This window comes from Hippichthys cyanospilos, chromosome 1 (assembly GCF_059441005.1).
Source record: "Hippichthys cyanospilos isolate Australia breed blue-spotted pipefish chromosome 1, RoL_Hcya_1.0, whole genome shotgun sequence".
Classification (NCBI taxonomy): Eukaryota; Metazoa; Chordata; class Actinopteri; order Syngnathiformes; family Syngnathidae; genus Hippichthys; species Hippichthys cyanospilos.
Window position 1 is genome coordinate 16,102,260 of NC_142369.1, and position 24,010 is coordinate 16,126,269.

Here is a 24,010-nt window from a genome sequence, read left to right on the forward strand (position 1 = left end):
GAACGATAAATTAATACAGTTATTATCATGACAGGCCTACGCAGAACAACACCCACTGGGAAATAAAGGCAGCATGCAATGAACTCTCTTTAACAAGTTTGGCAGTGATGGGACATGTGCGTGTGTGTATTCGTCCAAAGTCCTTTGTGTGCAACACGGTTGAGTTGCAGGGGTGACTGTATTCTACTGTGAGGGAGTCTCAGAGACTCCAAAAGTCTTGGAAAAGTTGCTAGAATGGTAACGGGAGATGCCCCTATGTTCCTATAATGTCAGGATGATATTCTGACATAAAAGTGGGCATTTTGTATTTTTTTGCGGGTCCGTCAGTCTTCAACACGGTGAGTTGCAGGGGTGACTGTATTCTACTGTGAGGGAGTCTCAGAGACTCCAAAAGTCTTGGAAAAGTTGCTAGAATGGTAACGGGAGATGCCCCTATGTTCCTATAATGTCAGGATGATATTCTGACATAAAAGTGGGCATTTTGTATTTTTTTGCGGGTCCGTCAGTCCTCAATCGTCAGACCGTCATTTTATTAAGTGGAAAACTCTAATCATCGCTCTGTCAACTAATCGTCGGTCCGTTTCATATTCCCATCATTAAACCTGTGAAACAATACTAATAAACACTATATACTTTATTTGTGGATTTTGCTATTCACAGCAAAAGGTGGAGGGCCACTGAAGACATTCTTACAGGGAAGTTTGTTTTGAAAGGGGGACAAATAGCAGGTTAACTTCTATTATAGAGTTTTGTACCGTCATGTTTAGTGGGGGAAACCGGCAAGCTAATATAAAGGCAGTGGAATGATGGCTCAATGCTTCTTTATGTCCCCACTGTCTTCTTCTATGACATGCTCTCTGTCTGCCTCAGTGCGAACTGCACAATCTTGGGTCAATTTCCATTCCAATCAAAAAAACCTGCAATGTGTTAACAGGGCTGCCAATTCAAGAGGCACCACAGACAAGACTCTCTCATTTACACGCATGGAGGCACGCACGCAAACCTAAATTTGCATCTGAATTCTTTGTAGATTAACAAATAATAGCACCTATACTCTATGTGTGGATGCCTTCATGCCACACACACACACACACACACACACACACACGCACACACGCACACACGCACACACGCACACACAGATAGACGGGTCATGTGGCGTGGCCTTGGGCAATGGGAAAACAACGGTAGGGGAGTGTGAGAGTTAGCCTTGCCCTCAGCCGTGGCATCATTTCCCTGCCAGCTCCACAAGCCTGGAGGGACCCACCCCACCACACACAGGCTAAGGCCTCCGAGCAGACAGGCTTACAAAGGGGTGAGATCATTCCTAAAAAATTCTTTGTTGCCGTGCCAGTGTCAGCGTTGCCCTCTCTGGCCTAATGCAAACCTTGCCAATTTGGCTCATCCTGTCTGCTGGAAACAAGGACAACAGAGTGAATGATGCGTCGGTGAAAACACAACAACAACAACATATATTCCAGGAGACTCCGGCAGGCACTTGGAAAAAAACAACGGGAATATAGAAAAGGCATTCGGCCCACTAGTTTAGTTTCTAACAGGGGGGACATGGTTAGTCTCCACAGCAAATAGTAAAAAAGGAGTTTTATGTGTGTACATGGGTTCCCCCTCCCCCAACAAAACAATGGTTAGGGTAACCAGGTCGGGTGTGAACCCCCCAAGCCAAAACTTCAAGAAAGTAGATCAGTCATGATGGCCATGCCAGCAAGACGTAATTTAGCAAAAATGCACACTTGAGACATTAGGGCCTGGAGTCAAGCGGGCCGCCTCCTCAAAAGCCGCTGGACATCAAGTGTGAGGAAAGAGTAGACAATAAGGAGACAAGTTGAATAGAAAAGCCTGAAGCTCCTTTCCATTTGAAGCCATTCTTCTCATTGCTTGTTTTTCCTTTTTTTTTTTTTTTTTTTTTTTTTTAAAGCTGCGCTCCTGTGAGGAGACCTGACCCTCAGCAAGCCAGACGTCTGCTATGCACACACACACACACACTTTATCCGTAGCTTTAATTTTTACACGTAACAGGCGGTGTTTCTTTCTCTGACCTCTTTTAATTCCCTCAACCTCCCCATTTTGCAGGAAAAGCAGAGAAAAAAAAATAAGGGAGAGGGTTTTGTTTTCTCTGTGGGACCAAATAACTCCAGTCTAATGCATTTATGGAGGCCAGAATATGTACTTCTGTTGATGAGGAAAGTCACATTAAATTAAGTATAATTAGTCAAACCCTGGTGATGTGGAGGTGAGTGTAGTATTTAATGAAAATACAAACTGTTACATTCCAACGCAATGTATTCTGTAATGTTGCTCAATATTTAGTTTGCTTTCCATTTTGTGGTTAATGAACATCCTCCAATGAGCGAGCCAATCGTATTTACTACCTTTTATTTATCCAAGTTTTCATTTAGGTTAAAATATGTTAATTGCATTTTTATCAACATTTTAAAATCATTAATGGTGAGTGATGATGAGTGTTTGAATTAATAATAATAAAGTTTAAGACATTTTGTAATGCCCAACGCTTTGGTTTATGATTGCATCACACAAATACAGATTTGAAGACTTTGTGAAATTTCCACTTTCAGAGAATTTTTTAAGAAAAAAATACCTGGCACGTATAGAAGATAGGGCAAACCGAATACATTTACCGCATTGTCGCAAGAACCCCGATTATGCGTAGACTATGCCTAAGCAGTTAAGCGGTTCAGATTGGATGGCAGGATCTTTGATACACCATATATGATACGAAACATTTTGCACAGTGCGCTTTATAGGTAGCAGCATTTATTATTATTCCCTTCCATTTAAGACGTAGTATCCATTTAAGACGTAGTATGGTGTATGAGTTGACCTGTGTGAACAGCCCCAGCTAAGTTTGGTACAATGTGTCAAGCCAAGCCAGTTTGGCTTTGCATGGGCACTGAGCCATTTACCATAAAATTGGCTTTGCTGATAACTTCAGATGCAGCATCTCATCTGCCAATAAGCTCAGCTGTGTTTGTTGGCCACATAACTTAAAAGCTTGCTTCAGTTACAGCAGCCAACCACCACAGTAAATCATTAACTAAATGGCCAATTCTAAAGCATTGGCACGCTTGACAGCTTACAGGCCAGACAAGTGTTTTATTTTAACATTATATGATTCTATCAGTGAGATGGGGATGCTATTTGGTAAAATAAATGACCACACGGTAGATGGATAGCAGGAGAACGTACAGTAAATGCTACTTAATTAACATGTAACATAGAATATAGCAAATGGGAATCACACCTACAAATGATTAAAACAGTTGGTCAGACCCACAGGATGCCATAATTAAAGCAACTTTTGAGCAACTCTTCAGACAACATCAATTTGGCATAGTTAAAGCACTACTTGCTGTCTTCAAAATTTTCTCCTTTGTGAAGATGACCCACCTGCAGCCTCCAGAAGTATATTGGCGATGTCCATGTGTCTGTTGAGCAGGGCGTCGTGCAGAGGGCTAACCCCATCCACCACACAATTAATGTCAGGAGCGGGATGGTGACGTAGCAAAGCCTCCACACATGCAGTGCTGCCACTGTTACATGCTTCATGCAGAGGTGTCCAGCCTACATAGTCTAAAGTGCCCCAAAATAAATGGTAAATGGTCAATGGACATACATTTATATAGTAGCACTTTTCTACCTGAGGTTTGAAGACTTAAAACTAGAGAATAGGCGAGCAACTAAATTAATGCCAGAATTAGGAAACAGTTTAACAGAAGATAAAGCAACTTTAAAAAAATATTTTTCCAATGACTGGTCCATGTAAAAAAAAAAAAGATACATAGATTAAAAAAATAAATAAAAATTGAGGGACTCTTGTTCACAAGGGGTTGTGGGTCACATAAATGGTAGGTTAAAAATAATGTTTCATAAATCTGAACTGTTTAATATGCATAAATAAAACATCTACGATTCTGTTGAAAAACCAAAACACAAATAGAGCTCCTCAATGTTCGCATGGACCTCTTTTAGGCAAATAAGCCTATGCCCATAAATTGGAGATTCCAACAAACGCACGAATGAGAGCCAAGTTTATATTTGCCATTCAAGTGTAATTACAAAATAGCAAAAACCTTTCGAAACTGCAACATAAACAGGTATGAAAAGTAATTATGTTTGACCAAGGCAAACAAAAGAAACTCATTACTAAACAATACCATAAAACAGCAGAAATCTATGTCAAGCTTGAAAATCTAGCTAAGTAAAAAACACACTCTACCTTTCAGCAAAAGGTTACAATGATTATACTTTCGTACATTTAATTCCAACGTTTTTGCCTTCCCTACTGTGTTAATGAGTCCTGGTGGTGGTGGTGGTGGTGTGTGTTTGTGTTGGAGGGGGGGCTGAGATTGAGGCGAAAAAAGGCTTACCTTTAACATTGACATCGATGCCAGGACATGCTAGAATGGACAGTACGGTTTTGACTTGGTTTTTCTTGCATGCTCTGTGGAGGAGAGTCTCGCCTTCGATCGGGAACACATAAACGCCCAAAAGACAAGAACGAACAGAACAACAACAAAAATCCAAAATTATGGTGCGTAAAAATATTCCCATCCATATGGTCATGAAATACTCCAAATATTTTCCCAAACATTAGGGGAAAGAAAAAAAATGACCTCCTAAAGCGAAAGCAGCCAATGAGGACAGGAATTATGCAATGATTAGAGAAAAAGGGGGGCATGCTTCCAAAGGGAAAAAAAGAAAGGATGGAAGAATTCAAAGGAGAGTTCTTGCATGTTTTTTTTTTTTTTAACTGAAATTCTTGGAACAAAGTTAATAACAGGACTGGATAAGTGGATAAATGGAAGTGCTGCTAGAGTAGTCTTGTGTTCTATATGCCGATCCACTGTTTGCGATTTGAAAGCAAGTTCTGCAAGAGAGGCCCCGCACAAAGCCTCCAAAGGGATTCCTCACTGATCCCGGGTTCAAACGCCTCACTGGGCATTGACACTGTCGCCACGTGATGTTTAATCAGCAAACTAACAGTGAGATGACATATTTGCATTGACATTTTTGAATGTTGTTTTTCTCATTTGTAATCAATTCTTCACATCACCTCTAATGCGATATTCAATTCAACATATATTGGTGAGTTTCAGTCCCCTTTTTGCAGGTATGGCTGAACTTCAAAGAGAATTTAAAGGTCAAGCATGAGTGGTTTTGTGCTCGGCAGCTTAATGCGGTACAGCAAAGATTCAAGCTCTCCCTAGGAGACCACGTCTGTACAGGGGCTCCACTCCAGTGCGCACAGGCAAAAGTACAATGAGTTGCCGGATGAGTGAGAGTCGGGAGGAGGCAAATAGGGAAACAGGTGGAAAGTAGATGCTTTCCAAAGCTAGAAATAAAGAATAAGTGTTGACAATGCTGGATCACTTTATTCACAAAGAATTTACAGTACATTCCCCTGGAGGCATCAAAGCCAAAGTATCAATGAGAAGAGTCAAGTTTTGAGGGATGTCAATTCTAATTACAAATAGGAACGCAACTATCAATAACCATCAACGTGTCAGGGAGGGGGCAGATACACGATACGTAATATGCTGTTCTAAAAACGGTGCCTAAGGCTGCAATTTGTTTGCAAAGTTTCTTATACTATTAAATCAAGAAAAGCACAACACAAATATATGATTTGTCCTCCCGATTTCATCTAAAACACTGAATGCACAAAGCACTATGTTGAGCTGCAAAAAAATCCAACATTCAAGGATAAAGGTGACGCTTAAGCAATACCTCCTACTTTAAGACCCGTTTTCTGAAATACTGTTCTCATGTCACCGTGCAGACATATTTAACCCATTTTTCAATCTTTTTCCATTATCCTAAAATCTTGAAAAAATTGAAACAAGATTTAACTCATTTGCACTTCAAATTCTGTCTACATTCCGTATTTCACATGAGATCCATGCTAATAATTTATGAAATTTTACGGTTTTGTTGGAAGTATGATGCATGATTTATCAAAAACATTTTCAAATTTCATTAAAATTTTTTATTTGAACTGATCAATTAAATCTTTTGACAACAGTTCTTGTTGGGGAACGATTTGTTTGCATTTTTTTAGCCATTAGATGAACAAACCCAAATTTTTGTCACATTTTAGTACCAACAATGAAGTAAATAAGATATTTCAAACCCACACCCACTTGAACAGACGGTTTGAGGAGCTTGGCGGAAAACCTGCAGCGACTAATGAGTAAGCAGTACTGTGAGTTCTAGGCAGAGTTGTGTGCCATTACTGAGCTCTAAAACGCTGTGATTAAACATCCATTTCACTACACCCCATGTGTACACATTCCCGCAAATGCCAGGGCCAATCCACGCACTGTTAAATCACTTTAATGGCTCCAATTTGGACACAACGTTTCTATTATTGGGGTAATTGCATACTCAGCATTTACAAGCACGGAAAGGATAAATCCGCCTGTCCTTTCTATAAATTCCCTGTTTCACACTTTAATGGAAATGTTCAAAGGGGGTGTTGCTCTTTACATCTCATAGCCAAAAATACTGCACTCCTGTTAAGAGTCGCTTGGCTTGCCAATCCTCGGACCAAATGTTATTAAAGAATGTGTTAGAAGTGTTATTGCCCAGATATTGTGTGTAACGATACATATTGCAACAATTTACAGTACATGCAATATAACGATGCAGAACCTTTCCAAAGGCTAATGAGTTTAGGTTGTCAAACAGAGCTATAGATGTGACCAGCCTTAGGAGGGTAACCATAGCCGTAGTGACAACTGAAGCTACTGTCGTGTAGTTTTTGCATTTCCGACGCAATGACAATTCATCTATGCCCCTGACAAACCTACAATGAGTAATTTGAACATTAGTATGAAAACCCCAAACAGGCATTATTCAGTGAAGTATGAGGATTACTCGACCGTAATCTCCGGATCATGGAGTTTTCATGAGACTTATCTCCAAAGGTGGGCATCTTACATTATTTTGCTGGTCCAATAGTCGTCAGTGCCCCGCCCTCCTACTGTCATCGTTGCCCCGCCGATTAATCAAGCCAGACCAAATTGTAATAGTCAGTCCGTTGGAAACGAAGAAACACATTTTTAACTAGTAAGTGAAAAAAAAAAATATTATAACACTGCTGTGTTATATATTTAGTAAAAAAATAAAACATTTTATTATGTAGGAAAATTGATATTTAGAAACAAAGAGAAATGGAAATTTACCCAGAAAGATTTTGAAAATTATCTTTTGAAAGTGTAATTTCAACAACGCGATACCGTGATGTTTTTGCTCAAGGTTATCATACCATCAGAATCTGAAACTTTCTAGCTGTCAAACGAGACCCATTTTGGAAAATGCAATTGGCAAAAAATTTGAATAAATTGGTTTTGAAATTACCAAAAATGAGTGATTCAGGTACTTTAGTACAGTTTTTTTTTTTTCTCCCAAAAAAAAATTAAGGCTGTTGAGGGGCGTTGTTACGGGCCTGTTGTAGTATGTTCTTGGTTATAAGTAGGTTTAATTTTTTTCATTGGTTTGCACTCAGCAAGTAAGTTAGCTGAGTTGCCATGTTTTTGCCATGTCTTTGGTGAATGTTTGAATTATTATTTACTATATATATTTTAGTTTATTACTATTTTTTTACAAATCAAGCCTCAAAGCCTTGCTAATATACTACTTGTTTAAAAAAGTGTATTAAATAGACAGGTTTGACCAAAAGTTATGAATATTCGTGATTTCAATATTGACCAAAATAATCATTATTATTTTTGGACATAATCGTGCAGCCCTAGTTGCTATCATGAAATTTGTACAGCATCTACAGTCACTTTTAAGAAGAATGTACCACTGAAACACATCAACAAATGGGGAATGCAGCTGTGCTGATCATTACAAGTTGTTATGTCAAGAACTGAATAAGGGACAAACGGCTCTCACTTGTCGAACTATATATGGACTCCAGTATTTGTGACTCACCCCAACGTGAACTGCCTGGTGTGAGTACAAACTGAATGTAGATAGAATAGTATTCACAAAATCAGTGGAACATTTCAAGGACTTGATTTAGCCAGTGAAATTTGGTTTTACAGCCAACACTAACGTGGGGCGTCTGCAAATTTCAAGAAAACAAGTTCAGTAAGGAGGATAGGCACCAGCAAGCCAGCGACCCTAGTGAGGAAAAAGTGGCTATGGAAAATGGATGGAAGTTCAGTAAGGAGGTACACAAGGTTTCCTAAAAATACTACTTAAAATAAATACTAAATACTAAAAATAAATATTTCTAGATTTGCACTTCTGCGCTTTTACAAATTCAACTGATGGCTCAAACTTACTAAAGGTCTTCATATGCAAATAGAACTCTGGAATATAATATGCTGTATGAATTTCAACTCAGATGTTTTGTTTGCGGTACAACATGAAGATTAACACAAACTATTCAGTGCTTAGTGACACATTTTGCAACTGAAATCTCTGCTGAACATCCAAAATTTAATATGCAACTCCAACAGAGAACTCCCTAGTAAAAAATAAAAATCCCACTACCTTTTCCTGCTATTGTGACAAAGACACAGGGGTTCCACAGAGGCAACACGGAAGATGTGAATAAGCCAAGCAAGTTTATACATGTGGGTGAAAACAGCTGTGGGTGAAAGAAAAGCAAAAAAGGGGGGAAGGAAGCGGATGGGGATGAGAGAGTGAGAGGGGAGAATGCTGTACCAATGGTTCATCAAAAATTAATGGCCACCACATTGGTATAGACGTCACGTAGCGGAAAAACAACACACGCCAAAAGCCTCAGAGCTCCCCAGATCCCACCCCCCACTGCTCTCCTTCACCTCATCCCCTCCAGCATGGGGCCTTTCTGATCAGGTGAAGCAGGGGAGATATGAGCTCTGACACCTTCGAGAGTTCACACCGAGTGCCATGGCTTTAATTGCAGGAAGTTCCACCGGTGTAGCCGCTGTATATCTGCAGTGCTCCCCTAATTGCTGCATTTAATGTCCCAGTAAAAGAGATGTGAGGGGAAACAGTAAACGCTAATATGCACTATTGTTTGGTGCATGAAACACATTCCCATCCATGCAATTTATTTATCCGTCTATTACAATAGAATGTTAAAAGTTCGAATGTCCCTCCGCCAAACTGAGCAAGATGTTTGTGATAAATACAAAAAATGCAAATCAACTGAACTATCAGATGAGACCATAGCTCAGTGAGGAGAGTCCTCTTCATTTTATGTCACAAACAAAAGCAATACATCTGTCTATATCTATTTTGTTGCTAAATCTGCACTTTTGATAACATTGAGCTATTGCATTATAGATATTGCATATAACAACATTTTCAACTGAACAATGGATGTGATGAGGTCATTATCCATTTATATGGTTTCATAGCCTTCTGAGGTAAACCCATAACGAAAATGTGGACAGCAGGGGGGGAAAAAAGTTTCACACTCCTGGAAAGGACCATAACCAAAGTATGGTTTGAAGTATGCATTTTGTTTTTATGTGAAAACAGTGGAGACCGAACTGCACTGAACTGTACAGCACAAGTGTCCTTGCAGTTGACTATAAGATGGCAATGTACATTTCTATAGGTTATCTACTCTTCATTAAATGTAAAGTGTCGAAAGCACCATCCTGGCTCTCTCTTTATTGATGACCCAGTGCAGTTCATCAGTCCATTAAAAGCCCACTTCTTGCAAATTTGCAGCTACGTTGGCAGCTGTATAGTGTGTGTGTGTGTGTGTGTGAGTGTGTGTGAGTGTGTGGGTGCGTGTGTGTGTGTGGGTGTGAGTGTGTGTGTGTTTGAGTGCTCTACCTGCTGCATTAACTTTGTTGAAGGCTCTTGGGATGCATTCTTTCCCTGATTCATTTTTCACTGGACTCAGAGTTCTGGACAGGACACAAAGGACACAGTCAAAAGGGTTTTATGGAAATGGGCATGAATACACGCAGTTCTAATTCTATTAAAAATTACCCATGATTCACATTAAGATGGCCACTCATTGAAATTTTAGACATTTCACTATGGTAGGGTGCAAGCTTTGGGGAACATCCATCAATCCCCATTAACAAATGAATTCTTCCTCTTTTATTATATCAACTCCACACCCCTCTAGTTGTACAGAAACACACGCACATAAACACACATGTTGTTATTTTCCAAAGCACTATTCCTCCTACTTAATGCCTCAAACGCAGACACAGAATTCTAGGCGAGCGAGCACATTAGGAAAAATAACTAGTGAAAGAAAGTGAAGCCTCTTCAAAGTAGTGGCGTGCTAATAGCTGTGGGCTGTCACTAGTCCTGCGAGCAGGTACGTGGGATCTGCCTGCATGGAGTCTTGACAGGTGTGTTCATGTGTATTGCACTGAAGCAAAATCCTATCAGTATTACAGGGAGGCGGCTTGTTCGCTGGTAATTGGCTTGTTTCAGAAGGAAGGTAGGAGCTCCCAGCAGTGAGGAGGAAACACACGTCCTGTCACTTTGCTTGTTATTAGCAGGGACAAGGCTGAGGAACCTTGCGTTACGCTCAGTGTGTGTGGGTTGGGTATGTGTTTGTATTTGAGAGAGTCCAAGAGTGAGGGAGTGTCACCCATGAAAACCCTGTCCATGTAGACTGGTTGATGAGAAGCCTGACAGGATGTGGCTAGCTAGTATACTTTATTTTCTTTCAACTGGAGAGCACCATGCTACTCTGAGCCTGAGGCAGCGTGCGTCCTTGACGACCTACTCGCTGGAAATCATTGTGGTAGCAATAAGAAGCGCGTTTACACAACACAGCCTTCCTGATGTGCTTTGCCTGATTATACTAAACTAAACAAATCACTGAGGACTGTTTTTATATCGATATTTTGGTGGCATTGCATATTTGTGATCTTAACCTTACATCACTATGATACTTTAGTAGAGTATGTATCCTACCAGGTTTTGCCAACCTGACATCAGATAGTAATGCATCAATCACAACACAAAGAAGGAGGACTACATTTGACAAAGCCTTTTAAATGAGACAGACATCCAGGGACCTATGTTGATTTTCAAATAAACCACTGTATTGAACTATCAATTATTAAGTAGTTCTGGCTCAGGTGGTTGAGTCTTCAAGACCACATGTGTCAAAGTCAGGTCCCAGGGGCTAGATCTGGCCCGCCACATCATTTCATGTGGCCCGCAAAATGCTGATTTGCCTTCAGGTTTCTGGCAAAAATACCAAAGGTGCAAGTTGTCTTCAACTTATAAAAATTTGAGGGAAAAAAAAAGTTGCCAATCTCTCTTTTGAACATTTTTTTTACCGGCCTTACGTGTGTGATTAACCCACTTAAAATCTATTGCAGTCATTCCGACCCTAAAATGTGGCTCACGTTAAAAATAAGTTTGACACCTCTGTTCTAGACTGAAGGTTTTGAGTTTGAACTTGAGCCCTAGTGAGGATGTCAAACTGTTCTCTAACAACAATACGTTTCCCTTGGTCGCTAAAAAATTATGTGTCATCAATAAGTGATTGATGGAAATGGAAACTCTACCGGAAACCCTACCGAGATGCGCCATTCACAACTATGTTTCGTTTTTTTTTTGTTTTTTTTTCTTTAATGGGAATGTGTGGCGAAATGGTTTGGATAGTTCTGGTATGACCATTAAGATAAGAAAATTAATAATATGAATGAATAAAATAACTATGGTCAGTCAAAATACTCAAAATGACTAGCAGGTTCGGTTTTGAAATGGTTATCATTAAAGGAGTTAAAAGAAATTGAGGAATAATTGAGTGAACTACTTTGATCTTTACAAGGTCAATTATTGTTTTAATTTTTACTGGTTTGATGGCAATGGGTTACTGGTATTTTATTATTTTTCGCAACTTTTGACAATGAAATACATGTATGAACAGAAGAAGCTGCTCAACAGCTTGCCTGCATTTCAACATTTAGATGTATTTTGTTGGTGGACAAATTCCTCAGTTCAATCAAGACAATAAGCAAGGTCAGACGCCTTTGAAGCACAAAACATTTTTCCTGAGTTTCATCTGTTCTAAAGATGAAAGGTTTGAGGAGTAAGCCAAAATGACACAATTTACCGTCACATTTGGCCTATTTATATTTTGACGTGTGCTAAACGCCTTGTGTGACAATTACTCTAACAATCAACAGCAAAGACATTTTACCTAAACGGTTCTTAAAATATACAGAGTCAAACTAGCTCCCTTTTGGAAATGCGTTTAATCAACAAAGCAAGATTGAGCAGTGTGTCAGATTTACAGACAAAAGATGTGTTAATTGATTATGAGAGTCAGTGCTCTTTAAATATATATATATATATATATATATATATATATATATATATACACACACACACACACACAACCTTCAGCCATGAAATGACGGACAAAAAAAAGATTTTCTTTGGGTTTCTGTTCTCAATTCATCACACACTTTGTCATTTTAATTTTATTCTTTCTTTTAGGGTCAAATGATTGCACGTGGCCCTCGGCACTTCTTTATCTCTTCCACACACATTGCCTTTGCTCGTTTGCGTTGCCTCGCGTGTGCGAACGAATAAAACGCAATCTTTGGATTGGCAGCAGAGAGAAAGGGGGAGGTAGAATGTGACCAATGCATGAACTAGTAGCCTTCACATGAACCTGCTCCCTGATGACTCCTGCCCTTCTCCAGGCCAACTACCCGCCAGTGAAACAGCAGATGTCTGTTATAAGGGATTGTATAAGGACCAAGTGTGTGTATGTGTGTAATTACATACAAGATGGCGAAGAAAGATTCACTATGCGAGGGGGGATTATGAGAGGTGGAGATGGGGCTGAAAGCTGAGTCCGTAGTCGTATGAGAAGACCTAAGAGAGTTTTTCTGTGTATGTGTGTGTGTGCAACTGTGTAACCTCTCTTTGTACCCCTCCTGTCAGCCAGCATCCACAGATAAGATCAGACCTGGGCATGCCAACTCCTCACGCTCTGCCTGACCTCCATTTGCCTCTCTCCTTCTGCCCCTGCATGCATTCCTGCTCTTCAGCCACTCTCAAACACACACCTCTCTCCAGGTGTCCTATTGTTCCATCAGACTCACATTTCTCCCTGCTCTATTCATTTCCCCGCTTTTGCCGTAAACCTTTCGAAAGGCAAACAACTGAAATGGACAAAATTGAAAGTAAAGGCAAAACTGACTGGTGGGTTTGCTATATATGGTTTAGTTACGTACATTTTTGGAGATATTCACATACAATCATTTTGAGTGACAATAAAACAGCTACTTTTTGGGGGGAATTAAAATTAAACCTTCTGGTCAACTAGTCCCACACTGAGGAATGACAAGCAAGGGAAGAAAAATTAAACGCAAGGCCTTGCAGAGAACCAGATACAATAGCTACAGTATATGAGTTTGCAGTTCAATGTTGAGCCCAAGTGAATTTGATTATTTTCCATAAAGCATGTTATCAATGAAAGTGAAAGTGATACAGACAGGAGGCTTACCTGCAGTTGGTCTCCTTGCTTGTGCAGCTGTTGGTTGTGTACTGTGTCCAGCTGTGACTCTGAGCTAAATGACCCAGTGCAGGCAGGTAGGACAGCACCTGTCAAATGTCATACAGGCAAACACCAAGTTAGGGGGAGCTGGGCTTTATCTTGCTTAGTGTGGTTTCTTTAATGCTGATTAACAGCTTGACATTTATTGTAAGCTTTTGCAGTCATGTACAAGAGTTTCATCTGGACAACAATCCTCATTTTTTTCAATAGTCATTTTTGGCAAGCACATAAAAAGGTATCATGATGGGAAGGAATACAAACAAGAAACATCACCCTAACACGCACATACCACTTTCTTCAAAGACAGAGGTCCAGCAACCACTGCAATTCCATTTTTGCAGCATATATTACTGAATATTGCATCCAGCAATGCCAGTTTAAGTCTGGTTGAGGAAATTTTTGCAACCATCTCGGCAAGGACTACTTCAGACAGATCTGCAAGATACCACAATTGATAGAAACACTATTTCCATGGCCACATACTCCATAACTGTATGTAAATCTTTTTAATGTTAAAAAACACACACACACACACACACACACACACACACACACACACACACACACAATTTAACTGTCATGGTAAACATTAAATGTTTTTTGACATTGGGTACATGTTCCTTCCTTACGTTGGCTTTTGATGGCAAAGTGCTCTGCTAGGTCTTTGACTCCTTTTTCCACAAGCTTTTGGTTCAGTTTGAAGTGCTGTGTACACCAAAACTCTACTAACACAGACAGAAGGTCCAGTAGAATGGATAGGAGTTGCATTTGGTGCTTCTTGTTGCTGTCAGTGTGGCCCTTTGGGGAAACATGAGGCACAGCTCATGTTGGAAAACTCAAAAGAGCAGTAAATAGACACGTCAGATCACAACCAATCTGACCCACATTCTAAAATGTTTACCCCAGAGGCAGCCTGCATCATGAGCCGGACAAGCTCTTTTATAGCACACGACAATAGAGTTGAGCGTTCCCACACAGTCCAGAAGGTACCATACAGCAACGGAACTGATGCTGATGTCTCCTGACAGACTCCTGGTTCTGGAAGCGGCTTGAAATCTCTAAGGGAAAGGTGTGTTGAATGTAAACAATCACATTATAGTGTAACTGTAGTGCGTGCTAAGTCTGTACCCCGCATTGAGAGAGAAAAGTTCCCCCTGGAAGAGCTTGAGAAAAAATTCCAGGACATCAATGTGGAAGTGTAAGAGAGTTGACAGTCCTGGTCCACGCAGTCGGTGACAAGTGGCCTCACTTGACAGGCAGTAGCTATAGGGACAGACACAAATATTTTAGAGTGCATTTGTGCAACATCCATTTTCTCCATTCCTACCAGTACCATCCTAATCAGGGTTCATGTCTAGGTAGGAGCTGGAGCCTCTCCCAGATAAATTATGGTGAATGGCAGAACACACCCTGGAGTGGCCAGGCAATCACATAGCACTAGTAAATAACACATTTAGCGGGAACCAATGCCATTCCGGGGGGGAAAAAAGTGTGATTTGAACATGTTAATTATCAATTATCATTTAAAGTTTGACAAACCAGAAAATGTTTGTTTTCTTTATTTTATATATACAGTCGGCCCCAGGTTTACGAACTCCCTCTTTTACGAACATTTCGAGCGTGGACCGTGGATTTTTTTATCCCCCACTTACGAGTTTTTTATCCCCCACTTATGCACAAACCTTTCGTCTTACGAACAATCCTTACGAACAATCCAACATGCCGGTCAATGTGTTCGTACATTTATTTTCGCTTTGCTGCATCAATGAAATCTAATGTTCACGCTTGTCACAGTAACGATGAACGCTATTGGTCTTACAATGTCACAGTCACTGTCTCAGTCACGGTGTCAGTCACGGAGTCACGGAAATGCCGATATGCTATTGGTCGATTAAGGTCACAGTCCCGATCTCACTCACGGAGATGCTATTGGCCGGCGTCACGTCAATCATAGAAATGCTGATATGCTATTGGTCGAACGCCTTTATCTAGCTTGATGGCACAGCTGGTCGGGATGGAAGGAAGGAGAGAAAATGAGTGAAAAACGGAAGGAAGGAATGTTGTGAAGACTTTGCAAACTTTATCTGTTAGACATGGCTTCTAAAAATGTAAGTGGCGGTAAAGGAAGAAGTAAGAGGATGATGACAATAGAAACCAAGCAGGAGATAATAAAAAAATACAAAGGAGGCGCACGCATAGTTAACCTTGCTCGTGAGTATGGCCGTAACCGCTCGGCAATCTTCTAAGGGCAAGACTTTCCTTGCCGGGGAATGGACCTCGATGATCAACAAAATGGAGAGGCTTCTTCTATTATGGATTAAAGAGAAGGAAATCGCCGGTGATATGTTCTCGTTTGAGAAAAGTTACCGTTTAAGAAAATAAATAAATAAATTCTGCGGGTTGGTCTCTGCTCCCCTCCGCCTCCACCCAGCTCAAGTCACGTCGCCCCAAAGGTAAATGTCATTTTTCCTTTGTATATGTAATTTAATTTAACTGTACAGTAGATTATTGTGAAGGGAATGATATATTAGGTTGTTATCATAAAGTGCTTATTCATTGTTACCAATTTATGCAATCCTAGTTCATCTTGACCCTGTCCTTAGATAGAGCTGTTGACGCACGAAAGTGTGAGCCGGGACGTTGGCCCAGCTGCCGGTGGCACCCGGCTGGCTCTCTTGTTGTGTCTTGTAATCTGCTATGCTTTTGCTCAATAAAAGCCAGGGGGGGACGGCTGGGCAGTGAAATTAGCGTTGGAAGACCCACAAGTTCATTTGCCCAAGCTTTTTTCCCTATGCCCGGCATAGAAAAGTCAATCTTGGCTGGTCTGAGTTACTCTTTTTGCTGTTTAAGCAGCTAGGCTTGTCCTAGTCTTCTTTTCTGAGATTTCTCTGACAATTATGTTACTCATTTTTAATATGTGTATAAAGTCGTGATGTTTTTACCTAAGGTTTTTGCACGCGTTGCACGCATTCACTAATTAACATAGGTTTGGATTGCCCGTCATACGAGCAGTTCGAGTTGCGAGCGTAGCCGCTGAACGGATTAAGTTCGTAACACGGGGGCCCACTGTATATATTTTCTTAATGCTTAGTACTCCCATCAGTTTTGTCAAGTATCTATTGTTCACCTCCTAAAACAACACTATAAGATAGAAAAAAAATGAGAAGCTGAACTATTGGTCGTAAGATAGAAAGAATACCTTATGGCTGTCTCTAGAAAATGCCACTGGCCTGTTTGACATTGAGGGCACTGCAACACTTGACCGTAAAACTTTTTCACGTTAGCGGTAGCCAGCCATGGAGGGTTGGTATCTAATAACCTATGCAGCAATTCTTTGAAGCTTCGCAGGAATGTGGTTGTGGCACTACCCTGAGATGGAAGGTTTAAAAAAATAAAAGTGTTAATAATGTTTTTATGAGTGACAATAATAATATTGACTCGAGTTACATTGTATCCAGTCTGGACTTCTGGGCTGGGTTTACACTGCAGTTTGAAGTGTTTAATTCCAAATTCCAAGTTTATATCTTTGCTTGGATGAACATGTCAAATGATACATGCTATGTTGGTTGGTTGATTGTGCTTTAAAAATCAAGGTTTAATAACCGTTAAATGTGTGTGCCATCAGTACTTAGTGCTTCTTTTATTTCTCAAGATTGACAATTTTAAAATTCCATGCATTTTTTCTACATATACATCATGACGCAGATTTGTATAATGCCACTTAAGGCAGAAAGAAACATCTTTGTTGACGCTAGAACCATGCAGTGTAAATCCAACCTTTAAAAGTTCTGGAACGGGTTGCATTGTACTTTCTATCCTGAGGCTAAATCAACAGCTGGGAATGTATACAGTCTGGTAATCCTGGTCCTACCTGCTGTGCGTACTTCATCAGAGACATCAGGTATGGTGCTGGTGGCAGATTCCCTGGCAGCAGTGCACTTCGGATTGTGTCCAATGCTTCGATGAAGAGGCCACCTTGTATCATGCCATCAATGTTAATGAAATCTATTTCATTTGCCTAAAAATGAAAAAACAGTGTTAACATGAAAGTCACAAAAAAATGGAAAAATGGATATAACAGCAAAAGTGCAGGGAACGTAAGGGTCAAAGAATAATGAAAATTGGATGTGATGGGACATCGCTCCTGGGGTTCAAGCCTATCTCTTCAAGCCTAGTGCTTGCTGAATAATATAAGGACTCTGATGAAAGAGAATGAATGTGCACAAGAACTAATAATAGCAATCTGATAGTGATCTGCTTGGGTAGATACAGAAATGACAATCATGTTAATAAGTACGCCAATCAAAACGGCAAGATCAGCTGACAGTGGCGGCTAAAGTGGTGACCTGAGGACTCTACGTCCTTGCTCACAATGTCACTTTCCATTGAAATGTATGCCATGAAGACAATTGAATGACCTGGACTTTTTAATGAAACCCCTGGTTATTTTAAAGCTGAACACCATCAGAAGTCCAACTACACTAAGTGTGAATACCCACCTGTGACAGAGGACGATGGAGGTCATAGTTTTGAAGAATACCAAGAAATTCAAGGAAGAGCAGTCTTGGGTGGCCCTAAGGAATAGATTTCAAGATCAGATGATATGATGTATGTAATGCACTTGCTAAAAATCCATTTACAATGCTCACCTCCTGTTTGATGGCGTGGTTCCTGAGGTCTACTTCCAGTTGAGAAAAGCCAAAAGTGACAACACTGGCCTCCTCTATTGCATTACTTTCTGTTATGTTGTGCTTCGTGTCGACAAAATAGCTCTGGGGGGATTGATCAAAGTGAGTTCATTAAATAGTAAATCCACCTTTGCCAGGAGTAACAACCTTATTCTGAATATGCGCCTCCTTTTACAGCATCATAGAAATATGTTTTAAATAAACTCTCATTAGGATTCATAAGTCTGAGAATATTTTGGCTGTCTGTCTAAAATGCTCTATGGTTCAGTAAAACGTCTGGCCAACAAGACGACACAAACTTCATACATCTGTGCAAGTCAGTATAAAATTAAAATGGTGGCAAAAGAGACTATCACTTTATCTCACTGGATTTTACCAGTCTGATGGCCACTTAACCTGAAAGGTTTAATGACAGCAGGGACTCTGCATTAGGAAGCAGAACAAAACTACACAGATAACAACTATGTGCTAGCAGGAACTGTGTTCTTAGCAGAAGTTTTCTGCTGCTATGCACAAACATTATCACACTTGTACAGCACACTGGAAAACACTATGAAACATTGCTTTGCAAAACTGAACTCACAACTTATTGTACGGCCGAAAGATGCTACAAATGAGTGGAACCTTTGCCAAAATTACCCTTCGATCCATTTTCTAGAACCGCTTATCCTCACAAGGGTCACGGGCTGGCTGGTGCCTATCCCAGCTGACTTTGGACAGTGAGCGGAAACATCCTGAAACGGTTGCAAGACAATTGCAAGGCACACAAAGACGAACAACAATTCACACACCCAATCACACCTAGGGACAATTCAGTATGCCGAATACAACTGCATGTTTTTGGAGAGGGGGAGAAAGCCGGAGTGCAAGGTTGATTCAAACTCGGCTCCCTGAACTATGAGGCGGACGTGTTAACTACTGCACCACAGAGCCACTGCTGCCAAAATTAACCTCTGTAAAAAGTCTATCTGCAAAATGAACAAGCCAGAAATATTAAAATTAATATTTAAATTCCATATTGAAATATTTTTTGACAAAGCACAGTTGCCAAAGTATCACTGATGCATCTTTTATTGATATTATTTGACTTACCTCAAAGAGGTACTGCACAATGTAGGTTACGGGGAAGCATGGAGCATTGTAGCAGTTTGCATCCTGTGTCATGGGTTTTGCTATAATATGTGTGATGGAGGCGTGGGAGGGAGGAGCATTGGTGTAAACTGTGGCACTACCAGCTTCCAAGACCCTGGTTAGTTTATTTAAAATAGAATTTGATTACTGGATGATCCAATGTTTTTAAATAGTATTTGCATGTGATTCGACCAACCGTTTAAACATGAATAAACGGGAAGAATCCTGGAAGATGAGAAATACACTCCATCCTTGGAAGGCCCCTGTTATTGCCCCACTGGTTACCTTCTCCCTCCAGTGTCGAATGGTATAGAAGGCAGGCGTGGTATCTGTGGGCATGGCCACCTCATAGGGCCCCTCTGGTAGCCAGGAATTATTCCTTACACTGTCCAGAACATATTCTGGAGTGACAACCCACTTTCCTGGTAAGAGAGAAAGTAAGTACAAGGGGTATGCCAAAATACTGACTCACATTTATGGAATTCTCATTTACTACTATTCAGAATCGATTTAAAACCTCTCATAATCCACATTATTATATACAAAAAAGATAAAACAAGGGAAACCAGGAAAGTTCAGTTTACGTGGTAGGATAAACAAAAAAAAAAGATGGAGGAAATCCAACCGTTCCATCCACGTTGAAAGCAAAATTTACACACTTACAGTGCAGTAAAAAAAAAAAAAAAAAAATGTTGAACACTAGAGCCTAGGAACGCGACACAATCCCCAAGGTTTTTCAACAGACAGCAGCGACGGCTTTACAAAGAGACTTGCCATTTCCTTGACTGAAATGACCGACGTCACCAATGTGATGCATAGACAGAGAGCAATGCAGTCTTTTCCCATTTTGCAAACTTGGTCACGCATGAAAGCCACACAACTGCAAGTGTGAATACAACGTTTCCCTCTGTTGCTAATGAGTGGCCTTTAATCTGGGGATTGTGACTGATAATGCTACCGATATGCTCGTAGGCACACAGATGAACAACCTGGCACACATTTCATGCTTTTCCCATACTGTCAATTTTGCTTGAAAAGATTTATTTTCATTTCTATTTCTGTCATTAATGTACTGATAAATATTATTTGGGCAACATTTTTTGCACATAATAGTTTGATACTACAATTTCCTGTAAAATGACACTGTCTCGTGTTCTACCTTGTATTGTACAAATGCACATTTTTCATCTTATTTTATACTATAAAAGCTATAAAACGTATAGCTAGCATCAAAGAGGAGCAGTTGTCCAAATGCTGTGGGAAAAAGCATGTTCCTTACAGATCAAAACTCAATATAAAAAAAGAAAATACACTTGGTCTTCTTTTATTATCCTGTCTTGCAAAACAAACTGAAGTAGTGCAGTATGATACTTATTTTCACATCTATAGATTGAAACAGAAATCATTTTAAGATTAGTTTAATCAGATCGTTTGTGAGACAGATTGTGAGACAGTCAGAGTCCTATCTAGAGTAAGTGATATCATACTTGTGTCAATTCCTACAATTTAAGACCGTATTACTGTTAGGGCTGGACAAGAAAAAGAAATGTAATCACAATTTTGAGTTCAGCTTCTCACTATCCCAAAACCATAACCAAAGAAATACGATTACTGTGCCAAGTCGTTCAGTGGGGTTGGAAGTTGACAAAATTGTGAAGATACCCAAATAGTAACGTGTTACTTGCACAGCAAGTGTGTGACGTGTTTGTGATTCCATACTGCGTTCTGATATTTGTTCTAGTTTAATCTACAGTATTAGGTCCTCTATAATACCAATTTAGAGGCAATTTCTTTGAGATTATATTTGGTTTATATTAATAATCAGTTTATTATTAGAAAATTTAGTTTTAATTATATTTTTATTTGCTATCTCAACTTTGGTGGCATTGTGATTTTGTCTTGCAGTATGTCAAACATCCTCTTTTTTGACCTGTTTACCAGCTTTCATTGACAGCGGAAAAATATTGTTGTTAATATTTGTTGCATTTATATTGTCTATTGTTCCTACTGAATGCTGGATAGGCAGCATTGAAACTTTATTTACTCGTGTGTATTATACAGAGTTCTATACTCGTTGCCAACTTCACGTTAAATTAGGCCTCTTTGGTACATTAATAGATAGGTGACTTGGGGTAAGCCCTTATCTTGCAGTGACGTTGCATTTGATTCTACTTGGTTTCACTTCTTGACTTAGGGGACATTTAGTTAGCTTCCTCGTCACAATAATCTACATAATAACACTTTCACTTTGTTCCTGACAAACAGGCCTACATGAGTAGTACAAGTTAACATGTCTTCACTAACAAGATGACCAACCTGCAGCACAAGAAGACAAAAATTTCTCAGTGGCCAAAACTTGAGGGATTATCAAATGGGTGCAAGCGCTCTTGTAAACCTGACAAAAATAAATAAATAAATAAATAAATAAATGTAGCATTGACGTTAAACTGTATCTTGTTGACGTGGAACTATTTATCACTACTTACGGAACCCCCAACATATTTTCCACTCAATTGATGGATTCCCCGGAGCAAAGCTCTCTTCTTGTCACGAATTTTGATCCCAGAGATTTGGAACACAGGAGTGCCGCTGTCCATCATCAACTGTGAAAACATCAATTTCAAAGAAGTCTAATTTCTTATCATAATTAACAAGCTGTCAGCTCACACCGACTGTTCAGTCCGTCCAAACATGCTCAGAACCGATCAGCACCAATCCTGAAATTAAAATGAATATTTTACTTTGGTGTATTCTGTTGCCTCTTGTCAAGTAAATTCAAAGTTTACCAAGAAAATCACACGACGCACTAAGGTGGAAATACATCAGAAACTTGTTAGAGTTTACCCAAACTCGAGTTTGCCTCCTCTTGTGGCGCGTCTTCTCAGATGCACGGCGGATGAATGCACAGGGAGATTCATCGAAAAAGAGTATTGTTTACCGTAATGCACCCAGGTAACTGTCGATATTGTTCCACCCAAAATGTTCATTTTTTAATTTTAAATCGTAAAAAAAGTGTTTTAAATAATTTTTAATCTAAAATTGCGTAATTTGCTATCACATTGAAGAAGGATAAACCCCCTTTTAGATATAAAATGTACGGTTCCGTAGAGCGGAAGTTTTCTGGTTAGTATATCCGGGTTGTTGTCACGGAATCTTGAGATGCCGGAAATAACAAAAACGACCAAATGGATTGTTATACTCATAGATTATCAAGGATGGTTTTACCCGCGAAACATTTGTAATGATTTTCTTTAGGAAACGATTCGTGTACCTCATCCGTTTTTATTTTCAATCAAAATCTAGAGCAGTGTTTGCAGTGTTTTGGCAAATAATTAAAAAAAAAAACAATTGCTTAATCTTACCTACGTTACGTATTTTTCATGAATAATTTGATCATTTAGTGTGAATTTCGCAAATGTGTGTGATTTATATGGTCTCTTTGCACCAAATTGAATGATGGGCATGTTTGCATGTCGATCTTCGGGTACATAAATCGTCGAGAGGAGATCCTTAAGGAGGTTTTACTTGGAAGGTAAGAATGAACGTGATTGTAAATTATCAAAAGCGGTGGCAGTGAATACTCCCATGAGCTACAGACTTTACAAACCATTGTGTCTTCCGCTCACGTGTGTTATATAACATCTCACAAAATGTATGAAATATATGAGGTTAAAAAATTGAATTAGTCAGAAATAGCCAAATACTAAGGGGCATCAATTGTATTACAAGTTGAGAAAATTATTTTCAGTCAGTATTTTTTATTTTTAGATACATTCATATGATTTTACCAAAAATGGCCAGTGGCTTCGTTTTCTTTGGGTATTAATGAATGGCCGAATGATTAATTGATAAAATGTTTTGATTAAAAAAAAAAGATCAAATGAACTAACGCTTCTCTACTACACCTGACCCCCGAAGTGATCAACAAATGTATGGATCATAACACGCTTGGTCGATTTGTTTTTCTCACATCACACAATGAAATGCGCCACTGTTTTTCCGTAAAGCTGAAGTTAACTCACTTGTATGTTGTTGATCTTACGTGGTGTTTTTAAGAGTTTTACATAGGTAGAGAGAAAAGTGGCAAATATCTATCACACTTAGAACCGCAGAGCCGGAAAAAAAGTGGTGATACAGGTTAATTAATTTATACACCTTATGTCATCTAGTGGACGTGTATGGTTTTGCCTGTTACAATATGTGGTTGGCATAGGTAAATCTACACAAAATTTGTAATTAGAATATTTCGTCAAATAACTGGCATTGGAAAATATCCCATTGCACACCTGATGATACAGTATCTCATGGCACACTGGGTGAGAACTATTGATACAGACCTGTGTAGTGTTATTAGGATCAAACACCTATATACACCTATTTAATTTATGGGATTGACTAATAGCTCTGTTTGGGCCCTTTTTAAAAAAAAACAATGTTAACATTGACTCAGCATCCTCTAAGTGGCTTCAAAATGGCAGGCTGGGATATGTGCTGCTAAATACTGTATTTCTTTTCAAACTCATCCTTCATGTTGCCCAGTGCGTTTGCCTGGCTGTGGCACACGAGCTGTCGTATTGTATTTGTATGTGTTTGTTTGCATGGAAAATAAACACAAACGCTCTCATAGCTGGAGTGTTGTGCCAAGCAGGCA

General features: G+C 39.6%; 2 protein-coding genes across 7 annotated transcripts in view; one reads left to right on the forward strand and one right to left on the reverse strand.

The window, feature by feature from the left end:
- Nucleotides 1-22,330, reverse strand: part of slf1 (SMC5/6 complex localization factor 1) — a 28,759-nt gene extending 6,429 nt beyond the window's left edge. Inside the window, exons 1-17 of one of the 3 annotated variants that reach the window (XM_088422334.1) lie at nt 22,204-22,330; nt 21,846-22,076; nt 21,676-21,754; nt 19,556-19,781; nt 19,321-19,474; nt 18,190-18,312; nt 18,040-18,114; nt 17,412-17,558; nt 16,740-16,909; nt 14,669-14,803; nt 14,442-14,598; nt 14,170-14,338; nt 13,830-13,975; nt 13,490-13,587; nt 9,826-9,899; nt 4,407-4,499; nt 3,427-3,609 (exon numbers count right to left, since the gene is read on the reverse strand). In XM_088422334.1, the coding sequence (XP_088278460.1) occupies nt 3,427-3,609; nt 4,407-4,499; nt 9,826-9,899; nt 13,490-13,587; nt 13,830-13,975; nt 14,170-14,338; nt 14,442-14,598; nt 14,669-14,803; nt 16,740-16,909; nt 17,412-17,558; nt 18,040-18,114; nt 18,190-18,312; nt 19,321-19,474; nt 19,556-19,781; nt 21,676-21,754; nt 21,846-21,974 (2,158 nt within the window). In that variant the 5' untranslated portion in view covers nt 21,975-22,076; nt 22,204-22,330. Of the gene's footprint in view, nt 1-3,426; nt 3,610-4,406; nt 4,500-9,825; nt 9,900-13,489; nt 13,588-13,829; nt 13,976-14,169; nt 14,339-14,441; nt 14,599-14,668; nt 14,804-16,739; nt 16,910-17,411; nt 17,559-18,039; nt 18,115-18,189; nt 18,313-19,320; nt 19,475-19,555; nt 19,782-21,675; nt 21,755-21,845; nt 22,077-22,145 lie in introns of all 3 variants that reach the window. The other 2 variants (XM_088422336.1, XM_088422335.1) reach the window with 2 other exon arrangements.
- Nucleotides 22,331-22,544: 214 nt separating this feature from the next.
- kiaa0825 (KIAA0825 ortholog) overlaps nt 22,545-24,010 on the forward strand; it is a 125,935-nt gene continuing 124,469 nt past the window's right edge. For all 4 annotated transcript variants that reach the window (XM_088407650.1, XM_088407659.1, XM_088407667.1 and 1 more), the window contains exon 1: nt 22,545-22,891. In XM_088407650.1, coding sequence (XP_088263776.1) covers nt 22,830-22,891 — 62 coding nt within the window. In that variant the 5' untranslated portion in view covers nt 22,545-22,829. The remainder of the gene's footprint in view (nt 22,892-24,010) is intronic.